This window comes from Centroberyx gerrardi, chromosome 4, assembly GCF_048128805.1.
Source record: "Centroberyx gerrardi isolate f3 chromosome 4, fCenGer3.hap1.cur.20231027, whole genome shotgun sequence".
Classification (NCBI taxonomy): domain Eukaryota; kingdom Metazoa; phylum Chordata; class Actinopteri; order Beryciformes; family Berycidae; genus Centroberyx; species Centroberyx gerrardi.
This window is the reverse complement of record NC_136000.1, coordinates 4,489,550-4,510,050: the sequence shown is the minus strand read 5'-3', so window position 1 is coordinate 4,510,050 and position 20,501 is coordinate 4,489,550. Positions and strand designations below refer to the sequence as shown.

Genomic DNA, 20,501 nt, shown 5'->3' with positions numbered 1-20,501 from the left:
TTATTGATTATTATTATTATCTTCAATATTACAACCCTCAGATAAAGATAAAGATAAAGACTGGAACGTAATATATTACACATAGGCTACATTAAAATAACAATAGCAATGTGAACAAGAATAAAGATAAGAATAATAAGAACACATACGAGAGAAAAACACATTCTGCATGACAAATAACACAACTCAATGATACTCTTTCATCAAATAGAATAGAATAGAATAGAATAGAATATTTTGTTTGGTCCCAGGTTGTTGCACAGTAGCTGAATTAGGCACAATGGATTTATTTTATCATTTAGCTGATATGTAAGCTAGCTGTTTAGATGACATAGCGTTGATACTGTATTTGTGGTGTGTGTGTGTGTGTGTGTGTGTGTGTGTGTGTGTGTTTACCTGTCTGGTTTATCTGCAGTTGTACACCCTGTTGAGCCTGGTGATGTCGTTCTGGCTCATCTCGGTGGCTTCACCGAAAACCACGCTGGGGTCAGGGATCGCCACCATGGTCGGCTGGCCGTTGTCGGAGAAGGCGTACCTGCAATTAAAAACATTTTTTTTTTGTGATCAAATTTTTCTTTATTAAAGTTTTATGCATACAATAAGGAAAAGGAAAAAATCACATAGCATAATATAATAACAATGCTACGCACAGTCAATGACAGAAAATAAAAATAAAATAAGTAGTAATTATAATATTAACCAGAGTAAATAAGGGAGAAACAAAAAGATAAAACCAAGACATCCACCCCACCCCCCACCCCCCCACCCCCCCCTCTAGGGATTTAAAAGCACTGCATGCAATAAAGAAGTGACAGTCACTCTAAAAGACTTTTAAGGTTTACTGAAAAAGTAGAAGAAGAAGAAAAAGAAGTGCACAATATCTAAATACATGAGAACCCGGAAGGAAAGGGAATGGGGTGGCAATTAAAAACAATTAAAGACAGTTAGCGAAGGGGTAAGAGTCAGTTAAGGACAAGTTGACACAAGATGAATGAATTAGGATTACTGAAAATCAGGTAGATACCCCATTTTAAAACTGCTATATGCAATTTTGACACTAGAATGACAATAAATAGGATATATTCTATACTATCTGTGTGTTTAGGCCTAAATCCCTGTGTATGTGTGTGTGTGTGTGTGTGTGTTGCTGCTGCAGCGTCACCAACCTGCTGTAGTGCATGACGGAGTTGTAGTCATACGAGGTTCCTTGGTTCTGAGTGTTCTCCTTGTCGAAGGCGTACTCCCAACCTGCCGATGAAGCAGGGGGAAAATAAAAGCGACGCTCTATTGAATAGCATTTAATACTCTACATTAGACAACAGGTTATCACCCAATTATAGTTTAAATGAGTCAAGTCAAAAGTCACAAAGTGCTCTTCTGAGAACAAAGGTCAAAAACAAGAGATAAAACAGGAAATACCAAGCACATCACATTTTTTTAAGCGCCAGAGCTTGTGTGTGTGTGTGTGTGTGTGTGTCTGTGCCCTGTGTGTGTGTATGTATGTATGTCACTGCGTGTGCATGGGAGGATAAATGTTAATAGACTAAAGATTAGAAATAACAATAGTCATAAAGGAATCAAAGATTGTCAAGATTTAGGGTGTTTTTCCTGTTAGCATTAGCATTATTCTCTGTGGGGAAACACTATGATGCAGCGACAGGATACAGCAAACAAAAAGAGAGTATTAACAAAAATGGAGGCATATGAGGGGTATGAAACATAATGCTACTGACAATTACAACATAAGAATGGATTATTTGAAACTACACCCAGATGAAGGCGAAAGTGTTTTTAAAATGTTCTAGCCAGTTTTAATAAAGGCTTTTTAAAGTTAAAACCTTCACGAGTGCCTGGTCTGGGATCAATTTCCCATTTTTTCATATAAGAATTAAAAGTTGGAAAAGGATGTATGTAGGGTGTGCAGCATAACGTGTGTGTGTGTGTGTGTGTGTGTCATAGTGTGCGGTTCCACCTGGAGTGATGTTCTCCAGCAGGATGCGGATGTAGCGGTCCCGGTCGGAGCGGCACTGCTCGTGGTGGAAGCCCAGGGCGTGCAGCAGCTCGTGCTGCACCGTGTCGTGGTACAGGCAGCCCTGCCGCATCAGAGACAGAGGCTGGCCGTTTCCACGACGACCCACGTAGGAATAACACCTGAGATGTGTTTTGGAAGAATAATATATGTATTGGGTGATATATGTGTTGGCTAACCTGATGCTTTTAAAGGTGCTGCGTGTGGCTTTTTAACATCGATAAATCATTACCACATTAATTTGGAGACGTTAGTATAGTTACTGTAAACAAATGAAACCATCACTAAGGAGATTGGCAGTCTATTCTGCATTTTCCATTGTTTCTCCACCTGGTCGGATTTGGAGGGAAATCTGCTGGATCGCTTTATGGCGCGAAACAAGAACAGGGTGCTGAACTTCCAGAGCAAATAGAGCTAAAGCTTTCAGAAGAAAACAGCAGGTGGTGGAAGGAGAGAAAGGAAGATGGAAAAATCACTTCCAACATGTCGATCCTCTTCAGGGAGGGAGAAACACTAGCACTAACAGTACTACTTGTTTGGGATAGAGGAGAACAATCATCTCGACCTCTGTATAATATCAAGTCTTATACTAAGGTATCACTATTCATTTGAGAATGATATATTGGTGTGTAAAAATGATACATGCAGCACCTTTAATTATTTTATTTTTGCTGAACTGAACTAAACTAAACTCAAGGCCTAAAATCAGAATAATGGATGGCAAAACCCTTCTCCCTTGTTTACAGAAAGCAGAGACTCTTAGGGACAGGGGTGAAAAAAACATAAAGCCAGAAAACCCGGAGGACGAACCCGTCCAGAGACTGGATGTGGAGGTAGTCTCGTTCCTGGTTGCGGGGGACGAAGCGGATGCAGGAGACGCTGTGGAAGGACAGCAGGCCGCGCTCGATGATGGCCCGCTCTCGAGAGGCTGCGGGTAGAAAACCGAGACAAGGCACAGAGGCTACGGTAAACACAGAATCAATACTAATGCAAATGTTTACATCCCTACCCAAAACTACAGTGTCTTCTATCAAATCACTCCTTAAGACTCACTTGTGATTTTTTTTCCAGTATATATTTTTTATTAAACTTTTTTCATTTAGTATCTTAAAGTATCTTAAACTATTTTAAGTCACTGGTTTTTACTCTACGGTTGTCTTACCATGTATATGTTTATTCATTCATTTTCCCCTTTTATTTGTAAACCACTTTGTAACTGTGTTTTTGAAACGTTTATAATTATTATTATTAAAACATATGGCCATATAGGGCCACATACACCACAGAGTCTATATTCATGAATAATATATTCTATAATAATAATAATAATAATATCAGTAAAAACATTGATGTACAGTATAGTGAATTCTGGGTTAAGCTCATATGTCAAAATATTCTTGGATAATGCTCTAACCCTGGGATAAGAGACACTTAAATGTTTTCCATGTCAAATGTATTTCTGTAGCCTACCATGTATGTAAATATCTGTAAATGCATGTAGAAAATATATTAACATGATCATTTATGTAATATTGACATATATTGTACAGTATATGTATTAGTATATGTATTAGTATATGTAGAATTTTATATACACTGTCAGAAATCTAATGAAAATGTTTTACAGTTGACTCTGCAATTAAAAAATCGCTCTGAGATCGATCCAAAAATATAGTTCTAGTTATGGTTTTGGATGTTTTTATAGTTCTTGCTGTAGTGGGAACACAGACAGTCTACTGATTTGGAATGATTTAAATCTTTTTACAGTTATAGTTATCTTGCTCCAGGTGTGAATGGGCCTTTGCTCTGTGTAGTATAGAGTTGCCATAATTCTTTTTAATTAGACTTATTCATAATAACTTACAGTAGTGGCTTGCGATGATGAAGGGCACGTACACCATGCCGTCACTGGACTGCCCCCACCTGCAGCTGTGGGACGTGCAGGGGTCGGCGTTCCTCTCGCTCTCTGAGTCGTAGGCGATGTCATCCACCACATAGAGCCCAGCAGGAGAACCGACTGCTTCAAAACATTCAAAACACACTCTGAAATCAGCAGCATGAGAGAGCTGACATCCTGCGGTCCAATGATGACTTTTCTCTGTTGAGGTTTTCACACGTTAAAGCTGCACTATGCAATTTTCACACATCGGCAGCAAGAAATCCTGTAACTCATCGTCAGTCCAGCTTTCTCTGGACAGTTTGGATTTCACTTGAATGTTTTGATTCGTCACTTTTTGATTTCCCACCAGTGATCATACAGACACCAGAATTTAACTTGGGCAGATACGGTGACTCCAAGGCGTCTCAATTAGGCTGGATGGGACAGTCTTCTTTGCGGCAGGCTGATAAGATGACTGTATTTTTACATAGAAAATCTCACCCAGTGCAGCTTTAAGTGCGATGTGTTAACAGGACATGAATTGTAAATTGTCTCACCAATATCTCGGTTAGCTTTCTCAATCCTTTCAGACATAGTCTAAATAAGAGAGAGGGAAAGAGAGAAATTCATAAAACATAAAAATACACATCTAATATCAGGAGTTTCTGTAGAAAAACTGAAAAATAGTGATTATTCAGCAAATTAAAAGTAAACAGAACAGCTGAGAAGGAAAGATCGACCTGTACAGAAAGACAGAACAGGCTCTAAAACTCACCTCCTTCTCTTTAGCCCCGACGGAAACTACAATCAGAGCCAGAAGGCCCAGACTGAACTTCAAACCAGCCATGTCAACCAAGAACCTGTTTAATAAGACATCAACAACAACTCATGACTGAATGAAAAACTGATAAAATGTTGACAAATAGACTACTAGGTAAGAAAGTGATCCTTACAGCGCCCGTGCTGACAGAAATCCAGCTCACTGTGGTTTCACACGGCTTTATAAAGTGCAGGCTGGACTGGATAAGAGTCTGGTTTTGGACACTGAAATGAGAAAAAACTTTGCGGCTTGATAAGAATATCTCACCTTGATGCCACCTTGCATATTCCCATAACAAGTTGGAATTAATACTGAGACTTTCCATTACCTAAAAAAAACTATTCTAATCTTGTTTGGATGCATGTGTCCTTGCAAATGATGTGAGAATACGTTGCCAGTCATTTCAAATTCAAAGATACTTTATTGACATCATGACTGTAACAACGTTGCCAAAGCAGTTGACGATACAATGACAGTTATATCAAACCAATACAGGGAAATGATTGGGTTGCTCATTTTGTTGTGGCAAACAATCATTGATAACAATAATGATTAGTGACAAAAACATTTTTACATAAAGGATATTTTACATGAACTGCTCCAGCATCACAGGCTACAGCATGCTGAGACATACTATGCAGATAGACTAGCAGTGCTAGCAGGATGAATTGTGGTTTTTCCTATTTTTCTTCACCAGGAGAATGTTTAATGAGAATGACCATCTGACTATACTGAATATTAAACTCAAATACTGACCAGAATGAATATTTATGCTGTTTATTACTTGCTCTACACGCATGCATTGATACTCAATTAAATTCAGTTAAATCATCATGTGTGCAATTATGGGTAGTTTAAGTTTAAGCTTAAAACGGAACACTTCAAAATGTAAAATAAGGTAACTTGAACTGTATTGATCCCTGAGGGGAAACTGGGTCACTGCAGCATCAAACAACAAGCGTGTACAAAGAGTAAAAGGTGCAACAGGATGCGAGTTAAAAGAAACTAAAGCATGTAAATAGAAATAATATCAATTTTAAAATATTAAAGACAAAGCATCTTTATAGTGCTAATACTCTACTGGCCAAACAGAATACATGCTATGATCATTATGGTCAGATTTGTGGAATTATTTACATGTGATTAGGAACTTAGATATAAGATTGTAAAATAGAGCAAAAAGTGATCACAACGAAAAAATGCAAAATGCAACAAAATAGCCTCCGTTAGTGGAACCTCTTCTTACCCTTCTGTTAAAATGTTCAATAATGACTTAATATAACTGATGCTAGGAGTGATGTTTTTACCTTACTTTTCTTGTTTAATGTTGTGGCACTTTTTGTTTTCATGGCATGCTGAATTATCTTTCTCACCCTGTTGAATGTTCACTTATTTTACTGTTACACTAACTGTAAGTCTCTCTGGATAATGGCATCTGGTAAATGCTGCCTAAATTATAATGTGATGAATTTTTAGCTGCCCAGTGTCTAGTCTAATTTATTTTATTATTATTTATACTATTATATGTTATTATCATTATTTTGTATAGCCCCTTATTTATATAGCCTATCACAAGCATGTCTCAAAGGGCTTTACATAGCATCATGTACCAGACTACACACCAACACACTCATGCATATGGTGTCTTCAAGTGTCTTCAGTCCACCTGACCTGCATGTCTTTGGACTGTGGGTGGAAACCCACGCAACCCACAGGGAGAACTTACACACTCCACACAGAAAGGGGTAGACATACAAACTCACAACCTTCTTGCTGCCAACAAACCCAGTCTGGAGTCCCTCATGTACTAAATCCCACAAAAACTTTCTTTTTTGTGTCCAGCTACTGTTTCCCTCTCAGATTTCATTCTTTTTTCCATGCAAGGAATAAAAACAAGGACTAGGACAATTGAGCATGGCTCAAAATCCAAAGTGAAAACTAGTTATGAAGTTTTGTATGTTATGTTTATAGCTCAGTTGAACTTACAACAACTTACAGTTGTGAGGGACCAAAATCAAATGTATCCCAACTCTATTTTTACAGCTGCGCCTTCTCTAAAAATAATGGCTTTACTCCCTTTTGGTGTCATTTTAATACTCAAATCTTGACATCATATTGATTATGAGTGACAAATCATTTCCAGTACTGACCAAAATTTTTAGAAACACAATTCTGAAGTAAATGAACAAGCTTATGTTTAAATGCAGGTTTATTGATGGTGATTACAGTACATTGTAGTTTTAACAACAACAGATAGTTTTAACCACATATGTGAGAAACTTGACTCTGTACTCTCAGCAGCATCTTGGTCACCTGTTTGAAAACAAACGTTAAAGGCTTATAGCACCTTATTCCCAGAATCTTTTTGTTTTTCTGATCAAATGTTTATTGTGTGTATTTACAATAATGTCAGCCACTGAAGAAGGCACCAGAACTGAAAACTCATCTTGAATATACAAATAAAGAGTGAAGTTATTCAACTGAATTGTCAGTTGAATAACTTCACTAACTCCTGAATTGGAGTGCAGCCCATGTGTATAGAGTTATTTACAATAATGACACATTTTTCAACAGTACAGATTGAGGAATGTTGTAGAGGAAACATGGAATATACATGGAATAGTGAAAAGAAGTCAGTAGGTTGATAGGAATTCATTTTTTGACTGCTATTATGTACTAAACTAACTAAACCCGAGCTCTGACTGTGTTCTTTTGTCACCAGATCCCTTTCAAACAACACAAAACAAACTGAAACAATCAAACATAAATCACTTACTCCTTTCCTTTAATAATGAATAATGGGAATTCATATGAGAAATTGTGTCGGCTGACAAAATCTGTTGTGATAGTTGCATTTACCCACGACTGTTTAGCAGTACAGCCTGTTGAGCCTGGTGATGTCCTTCTGGCTCATCTCACTGGCCGTCCCAAACTGAACACTGGGGTCAGGGATCGCCACAAGGGTGGGCTGGTTGTTCTTGGAGAAGGCGTACCTGAAACCACCAAATGATCGGCAGATAGACGGCAAAACCAGTAACTACAAAGGAGCAGCAATGGGCTAAACAAAACAGACAACAGGATTTACACAGAAAATATACATACTTAATAGTTTAATCTGGGGGATTTCTTTTTAAAAGTACCTGGGTGAGATTGAGCATCCTTGTCTTTTACCTCATCAGATAAATTCGTAATAACATATACATTCAAGCAGTTGTCCAGGCAGTCGAAGCACTTGCTATTGCTATTTCTCATGCTCTCCACTACAAATGCAAATAGTAGCCACCAAAGAAACACAGTGTTTTTTACCCACTTGCTGTAATGCATAACAGAGCCATAGTCATAGGTGGTGCCCTGGTTCAGAGTATTGACTTTGTTAAAGTTGTGCTCCTTTCCTAAAGAAGTAGAACAGAGAGTAGAATTAACATCAGATGTGTTGTGCATGTGTCTGTCTGTGTCTGTATTCATTATACATCTGTTGTGTGGATGCTGGAGCTTTGACCCTGCCACTCCTTATTGCTGGTTGCTTGTAATGTTGTTGATCTAGGAATTAAAGCTTATTGTAATAATAATTATGATGATAATAATAATCATAATCATAATAACACAATAATAAACTTTATTTATATATCACCTTTTATAACAACTGTTACAAAGTGCTTTCCAGTGCTTAACAGTTAAGATAAACAAGTACACCGAGTACATAGAACAGAAGACGAGATTAAAAATGAAACCAGTACAATTATGATTAAATGAAACAAAATAAAATGAAATCAAATCAAATGAAATCAAATAAATTAAAATACGAATATAATGAGACAGGGTTACAAACTGGGATAAAAAAAATAAGATATAAAAAGACAAATTAAACCAGATATGAGGATAAAGATAAAATAAAGAAGGAAACAGACAAGATTAGAACAGGGATTTTAAAAAAAAAAGAATAAAAAATAAAAATTGCTGTTGCATCCATTGTAAGTCCCTCCAGCTCAGAGCATAAGCTAAATTCCTAAAGTGTAAATATAACTGCTGTGTTTGTATAGTTATAATAATTATAATAGTTAGTTGTATATAGACAAACCAGAGGTGACGTTCTCCAGCAGAATGCGGATGTACTCGTCTCGGTCAGAGCGTGCCTGCTCATGGTGGAAGCCCAGAGCGTGCAGTAACTCGTGCTGGACGGTGTCGTGGTAAATGCAGCCCGGACGCCGCAGGGACAGAGTCTGTCCGTTGTCACGACGGCCAATGGAGGAGTAGCACCTGCAACATTTCAATACAATACTCAATCCATTCAAGGACACCAACTTTTGACAGCAGTAGATTTGTTTAGTTTGGTTTAGTTTAGTTATTTGCCCAGTGGTAAAACACCAAATTAAAGTGATAATACACCAATAAACTACAGAGGAAAAATATCCCAAGAGATGAAAATAAAAAAAAGAAGCCTATAAAAAGAACAGCTTATCTTCAAGGAAAACAAACTAAAACAATTCCAGATGAGCAAAGCAATTCCTGCTCTATGTGAAATATGTCCTTACCCACTGAGCGACTGGATGTTCAGGTAGTCTCTCTGGCCGGAGCGTTTGACGAAGCGGATGCAGGAAACGGCGTGGAAAGACTGCATACCGCGCTCGATGACCGACAACTCACGGGGCGCTGGGAGAACAGAAACGTAAGAATCACTTTAAACTGGTATTGGGCCTGCTACAAGAATCATATGGTACTATGATATTACATGACAAAATCAGAATCACTTTACTGTAATCACAAAGTGCAATAAATGTAAAAGAATTTGTCTTGGTGACTGACAACTTTTACAGCATATACTGTGACACAAATGCAGACACCGACATGTTAAGCATAAGACTTTTAAATGCAAGTTTTTGTTCGAGATTCAAAAGTTGTTGGGTAAAACTTGCTAAAAATAGACAGTTAGCGATTGTGTGCAATGAAAAAAACCATTTGATTTAAGGTAAAAAATGTGCTATTTCCTCCTTACAGTACTCGTAGGAAATGGTGTAGGGCACATAGACCTTTCCATTAGAGGACTTGGGCCACATGCAGCCACGAGAGGTGCAGGGGTCGGCGTTCCTCTCAGCCTCAGACTCATAGGCGATGTCGTCCTCTATGTAGGGCTCACCGGGAGTCCGGACTGCAGCAAAATATGCATGAAAAAATGCAAAATGGAAAAGAAATATAAGTGTGCAAGTGTGCAGGTCTTATAGAAACCTAAACAACAACAACAACAACAAGATTATACAGTTTACTAAAAAACAAACATAAAAAACATAAGAAAATTATTCCCTTATTGAGTTTATGCATGTTCTTTAGTTAGAGTTTTTCCCATTAAGGTTTATAATAATGATACTAATAATTTTATTTATATAGCATTTTTCTAAGACAAGGTTTACAGGCAACAAGATTAAACGTATCACAATACAATACAATTTAGAACCAGGCAAAAACAAAACAATAAGAAAAAAAATTAAAGCAAAAAACAACATAAGACACAACAAACAACAAAAGACATTTTACATCGCACCAGAATAAACTGAAACTATTATGGTAAAAGGAAAATTTAAGATAAACATTATAGAACATAACAGAACTGAACAAAAGATTACATATAAAAGCCAGTCTGTAAAAGTGTGTTTTGAGACAATTTAAAACAAGGGGATTTGATAGGTTTAAAAAGTGAACTAAACTAAACTCTCTGGAAACTCTAAAACATCTTACCCAGATCCCTGTTGACTCTCTCAATCCGCTCTGAAGTAGTCAGAGCCTTAGCGACCTACAGGAAGGAACGATTGAAGCATTAGGTTCAGCGATTGGTCACTGATCACACAAAAAAGTTCAGTTCTAACACTGTGATCACACTAATGCGTAATGCATTTATATTGTTGCAAACTGTATGCAATCTTAGTTCAATGCCAGGATCCTGTGGCTCACATGTATTGAGATAAAGCTGATTAGGCTTGATTATTGATTGTCACATTACAACTTGAATTTTCATTGCAACTTTGATTCACTGATAACCAGGGGCAGACAACTTACAGTTTAATTTATGCATGCATAATTAAGGAATTTCTAATTAAAGAGCAACACGATCAACACGTTACAGTGTGTGTTCAAGGGTTTATATGGCTTTCTTTTTCCTGTTTTGATAACTGAAAGAAACATTGGAGGCCTTATTAGAGAGGAGTTATCTGGAGGGAGTAATGCAGCATTGGTAAATCAGTACTATATAATAATGATTTTACTTTTCTGATAGTAATAGTTATTTGATAGTCATATTTTTCTTTAGTCAAGTGTCATTCACTCTTGGTGCCCTGCCCAAATATATAGACTATGTAGCATAATTACATAACTTAAATAAAATATTCTATGTAATACAATTTTAAACTTCAATATGCCAGTGTTTTTGTAATAATTGATGCATTTTAACTTGAGGTCAATACTGCATTTGTATGTAAAACAGATGTAAACTTACAGAATTGGGAGTTCACCAGACATCAAACATAGAAAAAAAGGGAAGACAGAGAAACCGGTTTGCAGTGAGTTCTCTCCAGATCAGAGTAGATGAGATACATAACAATCAGAAGGAGGCTCACCTCCTCCTCAGCCCAGGCAGAGACCACCAGCAGGGCCGCAAGACCCACAATGCACTTCAGCACAGCCATGTCAACCAATAACCTGCAGCAAGACACAAACAAGCTCATATCTCCTCATATTTTCCTGTAAATGTGAATGTGCTCTTAATCAACTTGGTTAAACAAGGGGTCAAAAACAGCAGTTGATACTTACCTCTATCCCTCAGGGGGAAGAATCGTGGTCAGTGGTGCAACATTGCATTATAAAGCATCACTTGCACCGGATAACTGTCCTTTTTAGGATATTTAGGACAGTTTAATGAATAAATGGAGTAAAAAAAAAGAAAATGAAGCAACTGATTAGAGTATTTCACCTTGACGCCACATTGCGTATTCCCATAGCAAGTTAATAAAGATGGAATAAGAGCCTTTCTAATCTTCTGTGAATGTATGATATTGAGCCAGATGCTTGGCTTGAAAGATTTTCAGTGTTGGCTGAGTTTGATAGACAACAAGACACATTTATCAGTTCACAGTAAATAATAAGAGGTTGACAGATATTACCCAATATATGCATGCTCCTGCAATATAACTCTGATAATGTTTTTAACTCCTGACTAGTGAGGAAGTGAGAAATGAGAAACAGGTTGGATGGGTGGATGTGAAACTCTTTTAGGGGCTGCTGAAGAAGTTTTGTCTATAAGAATTGGTTGAACTGTTTATTGTCATTTGTATCTAACTGATTAGTGAATGAACAAAGACAAAACCAAATTGAAATGTTAGCCAAGAATAAAACAAAAAGGTAAGGTAAGCATGAGACTGACGGCTCTCATTGACTTGCATGTTATCCAAATCTCTGCATGTTACCATGTATCCATTCAGAGCATTCAGATCTATCACTGAATATAAATGGCAGGGTAAGCATATTCCTACAGGGATCAATAAAGTGTTCATGTTGTTATTTCATTGTCATTCTCATGCTAGAAGTAGAAATAACTAATTTTCTGAGCTAAGCATGAACCTCATTCTGATCAGTGTTGACAGTATAGAGGCCAGAATTTATCGTTCCTCTTTCTGGTGTTGTGGGTCTAATGTAATGGGACGTCTTGATGGGAACTGCTCTTATGATAACCTCAATGACATACTTCCTCTCACTCAATCCGCTTTCCTTTAACAAGCCAGATTTCTGTGTAGACAAACACCCTAAACAGCACAAGGCATCGCTGCATCACATCCTGTGCTTTGGTAAATATAAGAGTCTACTGGTAAACGACAAAATAGATATTACGCATTTTGGGAATTATCGATGTTAACACTCAAATCCTTACAACATTCAAATGCTCATAACTTAACACACACATTCATATCTTCCTTTTTACAACATACAAACTTAAAAATCGAAAAACAAAATAACCTCAGGTTTTCGTAACATCTCTGTATGTTTAAGAGAACAAAGAGCACACAAGTCTTGACAGAATGTGTAAATGAAGGTTTATTAGCGGTTGTCACAAAACAGTGTTAAACCTCATTAAAGAGAAAAAAAACAACCTCAGAGTTTAAAACAGTCAGGTGATCTTTCTTTTGCCATTTCGGTCACCTGTTGGGAAAAAGAAACAGAAATTTCTCATGTTAAAGTCATACACGCATCATATACACGTTCATGCATTTTCCTATGGGTGGCCCCAGATATTCCTACAGGGAAAATGTACTGCAGCAGAGGTTTTTATGCCAGGTGTCGTGTTTCCCTTACTGTTCAGCACTTGTACAGCTTGTTGAGCCTGGTGATGTCGTTCTGGCTCATCTGGGTGGCCTTGCCGATCTCAACGTTCTGGTTGGGGATGGGAACCATGGTGGGCTGGTTGTTCTTGGAGAAGGCGTACCTGGGATAACACAGAACACACTTAAGTGAGCGTTCAGGTGATGCAAGGTGCCCTCTGGCGGCCATATTGGAGGTCCTCAGCTCTTCGGCAACAGTGGCGATAAACAGAGGATTGTGCTGCAAAAAATATGACTCTGTCGTCTCACCAAAATTCAACTGACATAGTTCATTTCTGTGCTGTTTTTTTTTTTTTTTTTTTTTTTTTTTACAGAGAATTGATCATTTCACATCTGTGCCCCATGATAATAATAATACACTTTATTTAGAGAGCACTTTTCAAAACACAGAGATGAGAAATGAGAAAAATGTAGTACTGGTAGTTTAAGATAAAAGCAGTTTAAGATACAAACTGAAAATAAGTATAATAAATAAATAAATAAATAAAAGTTACCGTAAAAGCAAGCTGAAAGAAATTAGTCTTAAGGAGGGGTTTAAAAGAAGACACTGAATAACTCTCTCAGTGCTGTTTCAGAGGCTTTTCCACCCTGGCAAGAATAAAATTTGGGGCAAACGCTGGATATTTGCACTTTTTCGGCATGAAATTAGTCAAATTTAAATACTCAACATTGTCTATCAGCAGCTTCAACATGTATTCAACAAGTGAGGGAGTTAGGGGATGTTACTCCCAAGAACGAGCATACAAAGTTAAATGAACGTAACAAATGATTATAAAATCAGCGAATGGTTATCTGAATAAAGACGTAAGAAGAAGTTGATGTGGCGTTCCCAACCTGTGGTACTGCATGACAGAGTTGTAGTCGTAGGACGTTCCCTGGTTCAGAGTGTTGATCTTGTTGAAGTTGTGCTCCATGCCTGGAGGGTAAAAAGAAGCAGAAAAAATATAAAAATATGGTAAACTGTGTGTGTGTGTGTGTGTGTGTGTGTGTGTGTGTGTGTGTGTGTGTGTGTGTGTGTGTGTGTTTTGCATGTTTTGCTATCCTTGAGAAAAATAGTTTGAGTTTTAGACCTTTGGACTGAAGACATTTTGGCCAGTCCTCACTTCTTTAAGGGGCTAGTTTAGGATTATGACTGGAGTTTAGGGGTTCGATTAGATTTAGGATTAGATTAGATTAAATTAAGGTTAAAGTTAGTTTAGGATTATGATTTTGGTTTAGGGATTAGACTAGATCTAGGATTAGGTTAAATTAAGGTTAAAGTTAGTTTAGGATTATGATTTTGGTTTAGGGATTAGACTAGATCTAGGATTAGGTTAAATTAAGGTTAAAGTTAGTTTAGGATTGTGACTTGGGTTTAGGTGTAAAATTGGATTTAGGATTAGATTAAATTAAGGTTAAAATTAGTTTAGGATTAGGATTTGGGATTAGAGCAAAGAGTAGAATTAGGGTTAGGATTAGGTTTGTATTAGGATAAGGGTTAAGGTTAGGGTTAGTGGTTTGGGAAAGAATGTAGTCAAAGGATGGATCATGATCATGTATGTGTGTGTGTGTGTGTGTGTGTGTGTGTGTGCTGACCGGACTGGACGTTCTGCAGCAGGACTCGGATGTGCTTGTCCCTGTCGGAGCGGGTCTGCTCGTGGTTGAAGCCCAGGGCGTGCAGCAGCTCGTGCTGGACGGTGTTGTGGTAGACGCAGCCCTGACGGCTCAGAGACACCGTCTGGGCGTTTCCACGGCGACCGACGAACGAGTAGCATCTGCAGCCAGACAAATATGAACCAGGAGGTTAACTATCATATTAACCAATGAACTGAAGAGTTGTAGAGTATATCGTTCAGTTAGTTCTAAAATAGGATCCAGTCCGTAAAAGTGTGATCGTTTTGTCAACCAAGGACTTAAGTTTCCCACTCTGCTTTAGAAAGTAACATTACTTGTTTTAATTTTGTGTATCAGTCTTTATGTAACAATAGGAGTCACTTTGTTTGCATGCTAAAGGAGTAATTCATGTAAATAGGAGTAATAATGAGTGAAAATTAAAGAATGAAAACATATTTTTACAAAATTTGGCAATTGAGGCATGAAGGTTATCTATATAAAATCAATGTGATACCCACAAAGGGGAAAATCCACAATTTGACAGTGTAAAATTATAGTTACCTATCTATGTGTTGTTATTAGCAAGGCCACAAAATCGTAACACTTTTAATTGTAAATTGGATATATTGAGTAACAAAATGAGTATGTTTTTCATCCAAAATGGATATAGATGTTTTGGATTCCAATCCTTCAAATGGTTTTGAGTTTATGGGAACTTCAGCTCAGACATTTTTTAATCAAGATGGTCAGAGGATGGAAAAAACAGGATTTCGCCTCTGATAGCTAGATATCCATTATATTACAATTAACATTCCGCAAAATACAAGTTGGACTGAATGATAGGCCTACACACACACACACACACACACACACACACACACACACACACACAGATGTTACCCATTGAGGGACTGGATGCTCAGGTAGTCTCTCTGGTTGGTGCGTCTGACGAAGCGGATGCAGGAGAAGCTGGAGAAGGACTGCAGGCCGCGCTCGATGATTGACAGCTCGCGGGAGGCTGAGAAGAGACGACATACGTGTGCATGTTAAACTATTTGGCTTGAAAGTTTAATTCCAGAAATGTTTTTCTGGAAATTTTTGTTTGTTTTGAAGAAAGAAAAATATGAAAAGAATTTACCAATGTTGAATGCTCAGTTTTTCCAAAATATTACATCTTCTAAAATGTTCTTCAAACGGCTTCAGATGACTGACAACAATAATATTACATAATGGATTTTACTTTAAAGCCAGAAGTCATTTTCTTTGAGTAAGTGTCAAATTTTCCAAATGGTGAATGTCTCATGTTGTGATGAAACCATTCAAATACAATTGGAGGGTAGTTGCTAGTTGGAGGGTTGGTTGCGTTTTCACATCTAACATTGTTTATCTATTTTATATGAAAATGTAAAGGTAAATCTCAGGAGGACGTTCTTACAGTCAAGGCAGCATTGTTCATTTTTCTTAGTCTTTGGATGAATGTCAGAGTGTTAAAGCTACTTACAGTACTGGTTGGCGATGGAGTAAGGCACGTAGACCTTGCCGTCGTTGGACTTGCCCCACATGCAGCCGCGGGACGTGCAGGGGTCAGCGTTCCTCTCGTTTTCATTGTCATAAGCGATGTCGTCCAGGACGTAGGGCTCCTCCTCCGTGTGCACTGGTGGGTTCAGGAGAGGCGCGTTCAATGCAAGTTTGCAGTCATAAAAAGATTGGGGATGCAGGTTACTTCAATCATGCCCCCAAACTGTGGAACACCCTACCAACAGATATCAGACAGGCGAGTTCAGTGAGCTCCTTCAAACTTATAGCTTTTAATTAACATTGCCTTTAACCCTTTACAGTGTTTTTTATTCTTCTGTTTTACTCTTTGCTTGTCACTTTATGAGTTGATCATTTTAGAATTGCTGTTGTCATTGGCATAGAGGGTCATTCCTATGCTGGACTATTTTTGATTTTGAAATTTTAATGTAATTTTAAATGTGTAATGTAATGGTCCATTTACTGTTTTTAATCTATTGTTTTAATCAATCTATTTTATGTAAAGCACTTTGAGTTGCATTTTATGTATGAATGGTGCTATATAAATAAACTTAATATAATCATAGAATCTATATGCAATAACATCTTTCAGGTTTGTGATTCCCCCTGTAGATAATATGACTGTGGCTTGACAAATAAAAACAAAAACAAAAAAACACATATCTCCCAAAGTTTGCAGGCATCAGGAGTAGGAATGCTTATTTTCTCATTGATGCTCACGTATTTGGAAATTTTATTTTAAGAGATTTTCAAGGTGTCTAACAGTCATGAAACTCACTCAACACATGAATGACTGTAATGTAAACTTTCAATTCAAGCAAGCAAAACAAAAAATACACAAGCTGGAGATAAGAGGGTTTTGCCCAAAAGTAGTGAAATGCTTTTTGTCTTACCAACATCCTTGTTGGCCTTCCACAGGCGCTCGGAGACAGACTGACCAACCTGAATTAGGGAAGTTACATAATTTATTAGTAAGAAATCACCTAGATAGTTAAATGTATTTATGTAGACCAAGCTTATTATCGTTAACGAAAACTAACGAAATAACGAAAACTAGGTGTGAAAAAACATTTTCATTAACTGAAATAAAAATAAAAACAAGGCTTTATAAAAAAACGATAACTAACTGAAACTGTATTGTGTGTTTACAAAACTAACTAAAATAAACTAAAATTATAGAGAAAATGTCTTTAGTTTTCGTCTTTGTCAATTTATTTCATACATAAGCCTAGTATTGTGGGATATGAAGTCTATCTTCCAATTTTTTTTTTCCAATTTTTTTTGACCTTTTGCCCCTGACAAATACCCCATATTACAAAAAAACACTAAAACTAACACTGAAACGAATAAAAACTAAACTATAACTAAGCATTTTCAAAAAATAAAAACTAAACTAAACTAGCAAACCTGCTTTGAAAACGAATTAAAACTAAACTGAAATTGAAAACAAAAAGTCAAAACGAAATAAAAATAAAAACTAATGAAAAATGCAAAACTATAATAACCTTGATGTAGACTGCAATAGTCTACTTTTCATCATATATCTCGCACTTTTCCTTTGCACTATATGTGAGGCCCTGTTGTCCTTGTGCCATGTACTGTGACACTCTGTAAGTTGTCAATATGTCTCACTGAGATATACAGTGCTGTACCTGGCTATTACAGTGATTCTGGTTCTGACATGTAATATCATAATACCAGTTCATTCTTGTTCCAGGTTCTCTGACAATTAAAGTAATCCACTGCATGCAATTGAGTTTAACTCGTCCAGCATGATGCTCTCTATTCAAACAATAAGTGGTGGTTTATTGTGTTTTATAGCTGATAAAATGTGTTCATACTCACAGAAAAATCCAGATGTCACACAGCAAAATGAGAGGAAACAAAAGAGAATAAACGTGTTACTGGTGTTCGATGTGTTACTAGATTCATCTTCAGAAAACCCACAGACACTCCACAGACACAGGAAGTTGCTCACCTCCTCCTCAGCCCAGGCAGAGACCACAAGGAGGGCCACAAGACCCAGAGTGAACTTCAAGGCAGCCATGTTAACAACCTGCAGGCGTACAGTGTTAATGTCTGGACCGTGCTGGAGCCCCCATTTATAGTCCGATCTGTTCCGCTTCTCTGCTCGGCCTGCTGATAACATGTACATTTCCTTGAAACATGCTGCCAGTTCCCACCTTCCCACAAATCTGCTTATAGCAGCAATATTTTCTCCCCTCCTGGAAAATATACATTAAGCCTTGTGTGAATGTACGCTGTTGGAACAGCTGCTTGTTGCATATGGATACACAGGATTAGTCTGGATGGTTTTATTTTGTTATTAAGTGAACCACCACTGAAAAGTACTAAAAATGTGACAGTGAAATGAACCAAATCAAATATGATTTCCAGGTTAATCAGTGATGTAGGGGAGACCAGGGCATTTTGTCACACTCTTTACTCATTGGTGTATTTCTCAGCAGTGCCTTACGACTGAGATATAATATATATTGTTCTAGACAGATTAAGGTCTTCTCTAAAAAATTTGATTTTTTTATTTTTAACAATTTACTGGAAGCAAAAGTTATTACTGATGAAATACCACTTGACAACTTGTGACAGCTTACCCCAAGTCGGGCATGTTGTCACATAGACATGTGCTGTCATCATGCACTCAATTCCATTTCCTCTTAAGTATAAATACTATAATAACATGAAAAACATACGGTTTTATTTAAAACAGCATACTTCATCTCAGAAATTGACACCCACCACACACCAGGTAAAATAATCCCTCCCTCACTCATCCTGGGCTGCACAGACACACACAAATTCTGACACAATTTCTAACAGTATGATATATTAATGTACATGTAATATATACACATTTAATTTGATGTTTTATGATGCAAAATGTCTCCTTAGTCACTTAAAGAAACAGTAATAATCTCCCTCTGTGGCTGTATGTGAGGCTGGACCAGCAGTGAGGCCACTTGCTACACAAGCCAAAGGTTTGCGGTACCAAAATTATATTTATTCAGAAAAGAATGAATGTAAGATGTGTGTAAGATTTTCATTTTTTACTTTCAGATATCAAAACCTTTTTTATGTTTGAGTGTTTTGACTTGGATTGTTTGTATTCAACATAGGTAACCTCTTATTAAGAAAATAAACATTTGCTAATAGGGCTTTTGGCTCTAAAATATTTAGTTTCAGAAATAAAGCCACTGAGACAACTTACCCATGTGACAACTGGCCCCGCTCTCCCCTAATTATGTGATTTGCATGTGCAGCATGTGGAGGCCAACCATCTCAGGCTTTCGTGAATGTTCGCCTGATGTAAGAGTTATGGCTGTCAGTTCAGGGATCCACCTGTTCTGCAGAAGAGCTGAGTACGGCGTAGGAAGTAAGAAGTTGGCACAAAAAAATGTAGGTAAACAATTACCTGGAAGCCCTTTATTGAGTATTTGGGTGGGAAGGGTTACTGAGTATGTGAAGGTTGGGTAGGAGTTGATAGAACTGAGGGTTGGTTCATGTTCTTGTTATTGTTTATATGTCTTGCATATTGCTTATATGTCTTGTCTGTCAAATCGGAAACCAGTTCACTCATACATCTTGGATATGTCACTGTTTGTTGTCTACAACACTGGTGCGAAATCAATAAAAAGATTTGAGAAAAGAAAAAAAAAAAAAAATGTAGGCAAAAACACCAGTGCCAAGCCAATGACCCGAGAGTAGCTTATAACCTTCAACAAAGATGTACTAACAAGATTTAGAAAGCAGTTGTATTATTTAGTTTAGGCTGACTGACAGCACAAGCTTAGGGTGTGATCACCTACAGTTGTTTCCTTTGTTCTGAACCATGGTGGAAAAGTTGACGTGGTTGCATTTTTGTATTTGGCTTGTTTAAGTTCACACTGTTCAACTGCAAACAGACCAGGGCTTGTAAACAACAGTCACATGACTCACACGTGGCTCGTTTATTGGACAGAGTTTTGGTGACCTGTCATCCTGCCAGGTTACTACAGGTGGGAGTCAAAACAAATATGATACCACTCCCTGTAACTTTCGCTAAACATGATGAACTTGTCTGTCTCTTCTTCTCTGGCATTCATACCAGTTAAAAACAGGAGGAAGTAAATGAATATGAGCATCAGTCCAGACTGCGGTTTGCCCTCGGTTCTTTTTGTTATGCCAGGCTTTCCAAGCATGAGGAACTGCTGTCTATCAGATGTCAGCATCTGCCTCCTTATTCCCATAACCGTATAGAATAACAATTGAGCAATGAACAACATACTT

At 37.4% G+C, this 20,501-nt stretch overlaps 3 protein-coding genes across 5 annotated transcripts; all 3 read right to left on the bottom strand.

Moving 5' to 3' along the window:
- Window positions 1-405: 405 nt before the first annotated feature.
- Window positions 406-4,755, bottom strand: LOC139919450 (high choriolytic enzyme 1-like). 2 transcript variants are annotated; one of them, XM_078283179.1, is made up of 7 exons: window positions 4,684-4,755; window positions 4,466-4,505; window positions 3,894-4,049; window positions 2,840-2,957; window positions 1,973-2,151; window positions 1,167-1,248; window positions 406-535 (listed from the first exon to the last, which is right to left on the bottom strand). In XM_078283179.1, exons 1-7 carry the CDS (start codon window positions 4,753-4,755, stop codon window positions 406-408), a joined length of 777 nt encoding a protein of 258 aa, XP_078139305.1. The 2 variants fall into 2 exon arrangements, with proteins under 2 accessions (XP_078139305.1, XP_078139306.1); XM_078283180.1 differs by having other exon boundaries at window positions 3,894-4,046.
- Window positions 4,756-6,919: 2,164 nt separating this feature from the next.
- LOC139923488 (hatching enzyme 1.2-like) lies at window positions 6,920-11,402 on the bottom strand. Its single transcript, XM_078283178.1, has 8 exons — window positions 11,334-11,402; window positions 10,459-10,504; window positions 9,722-9,874; window positions 9,261-9,378; window positions 8,807-8,985; window positions 8,039-8,120; window positions 7,588-7,721; window positions 6,920-7,041 (listed from the first exon to the last, which is right to left on the bottom strand). Exons 1-7 carry the CDS (start codon window positions 11,400-11,402, stop codon window positions 7,598-7,600), a joined length of 771 nt encoding a protein of 256 aa, XP_078139304.1. The 3' UTR covers window positions 6,920-7,041; window positions 7,588-7,597.
- A 1,663-nt stretch (window positions 11,403-13,065) lies between these two features.
- On the bottom strand, window positions 13,066-18,290 carry LOC139933273 (high choriolytic enzyme 2-like). 2 transcript variants are annotated; one of them, XM_078283176.1, is made up of 7 exons: window positions 18,196-18,290; window positions 17,111-17,150; window positions 16,183-16,335; window positions 15,582-15,699; window positions 14,664-14,842; window positions 13,923-14,004; window positions 13,066-13,192 (listed from the first exon to the last, which is right to left on the bottom strand). In XM_078283176.1, the coding sequence occupies exons 1-7, from the start codon at window positions 18,262-18,264 to the stop codon at window positions 13,066-13,068; spliced, it is 768 nt and encodes a 255-aa protein (XP_078139302.1). In that variant the 5' UTR covers window positions 18,265-18,290. The 2 variants fall into 2 exon arrangements, with proteins under 2 accessions (XP_078139302.1, XP_078139303.1); XM_078283177.1 differs by having other exon boundaries at window positions 17,111-17,159; window positions 18,196-18,264.
- Window positions 18,291-20,501: the final 2,211 nt, after the last annotated feature.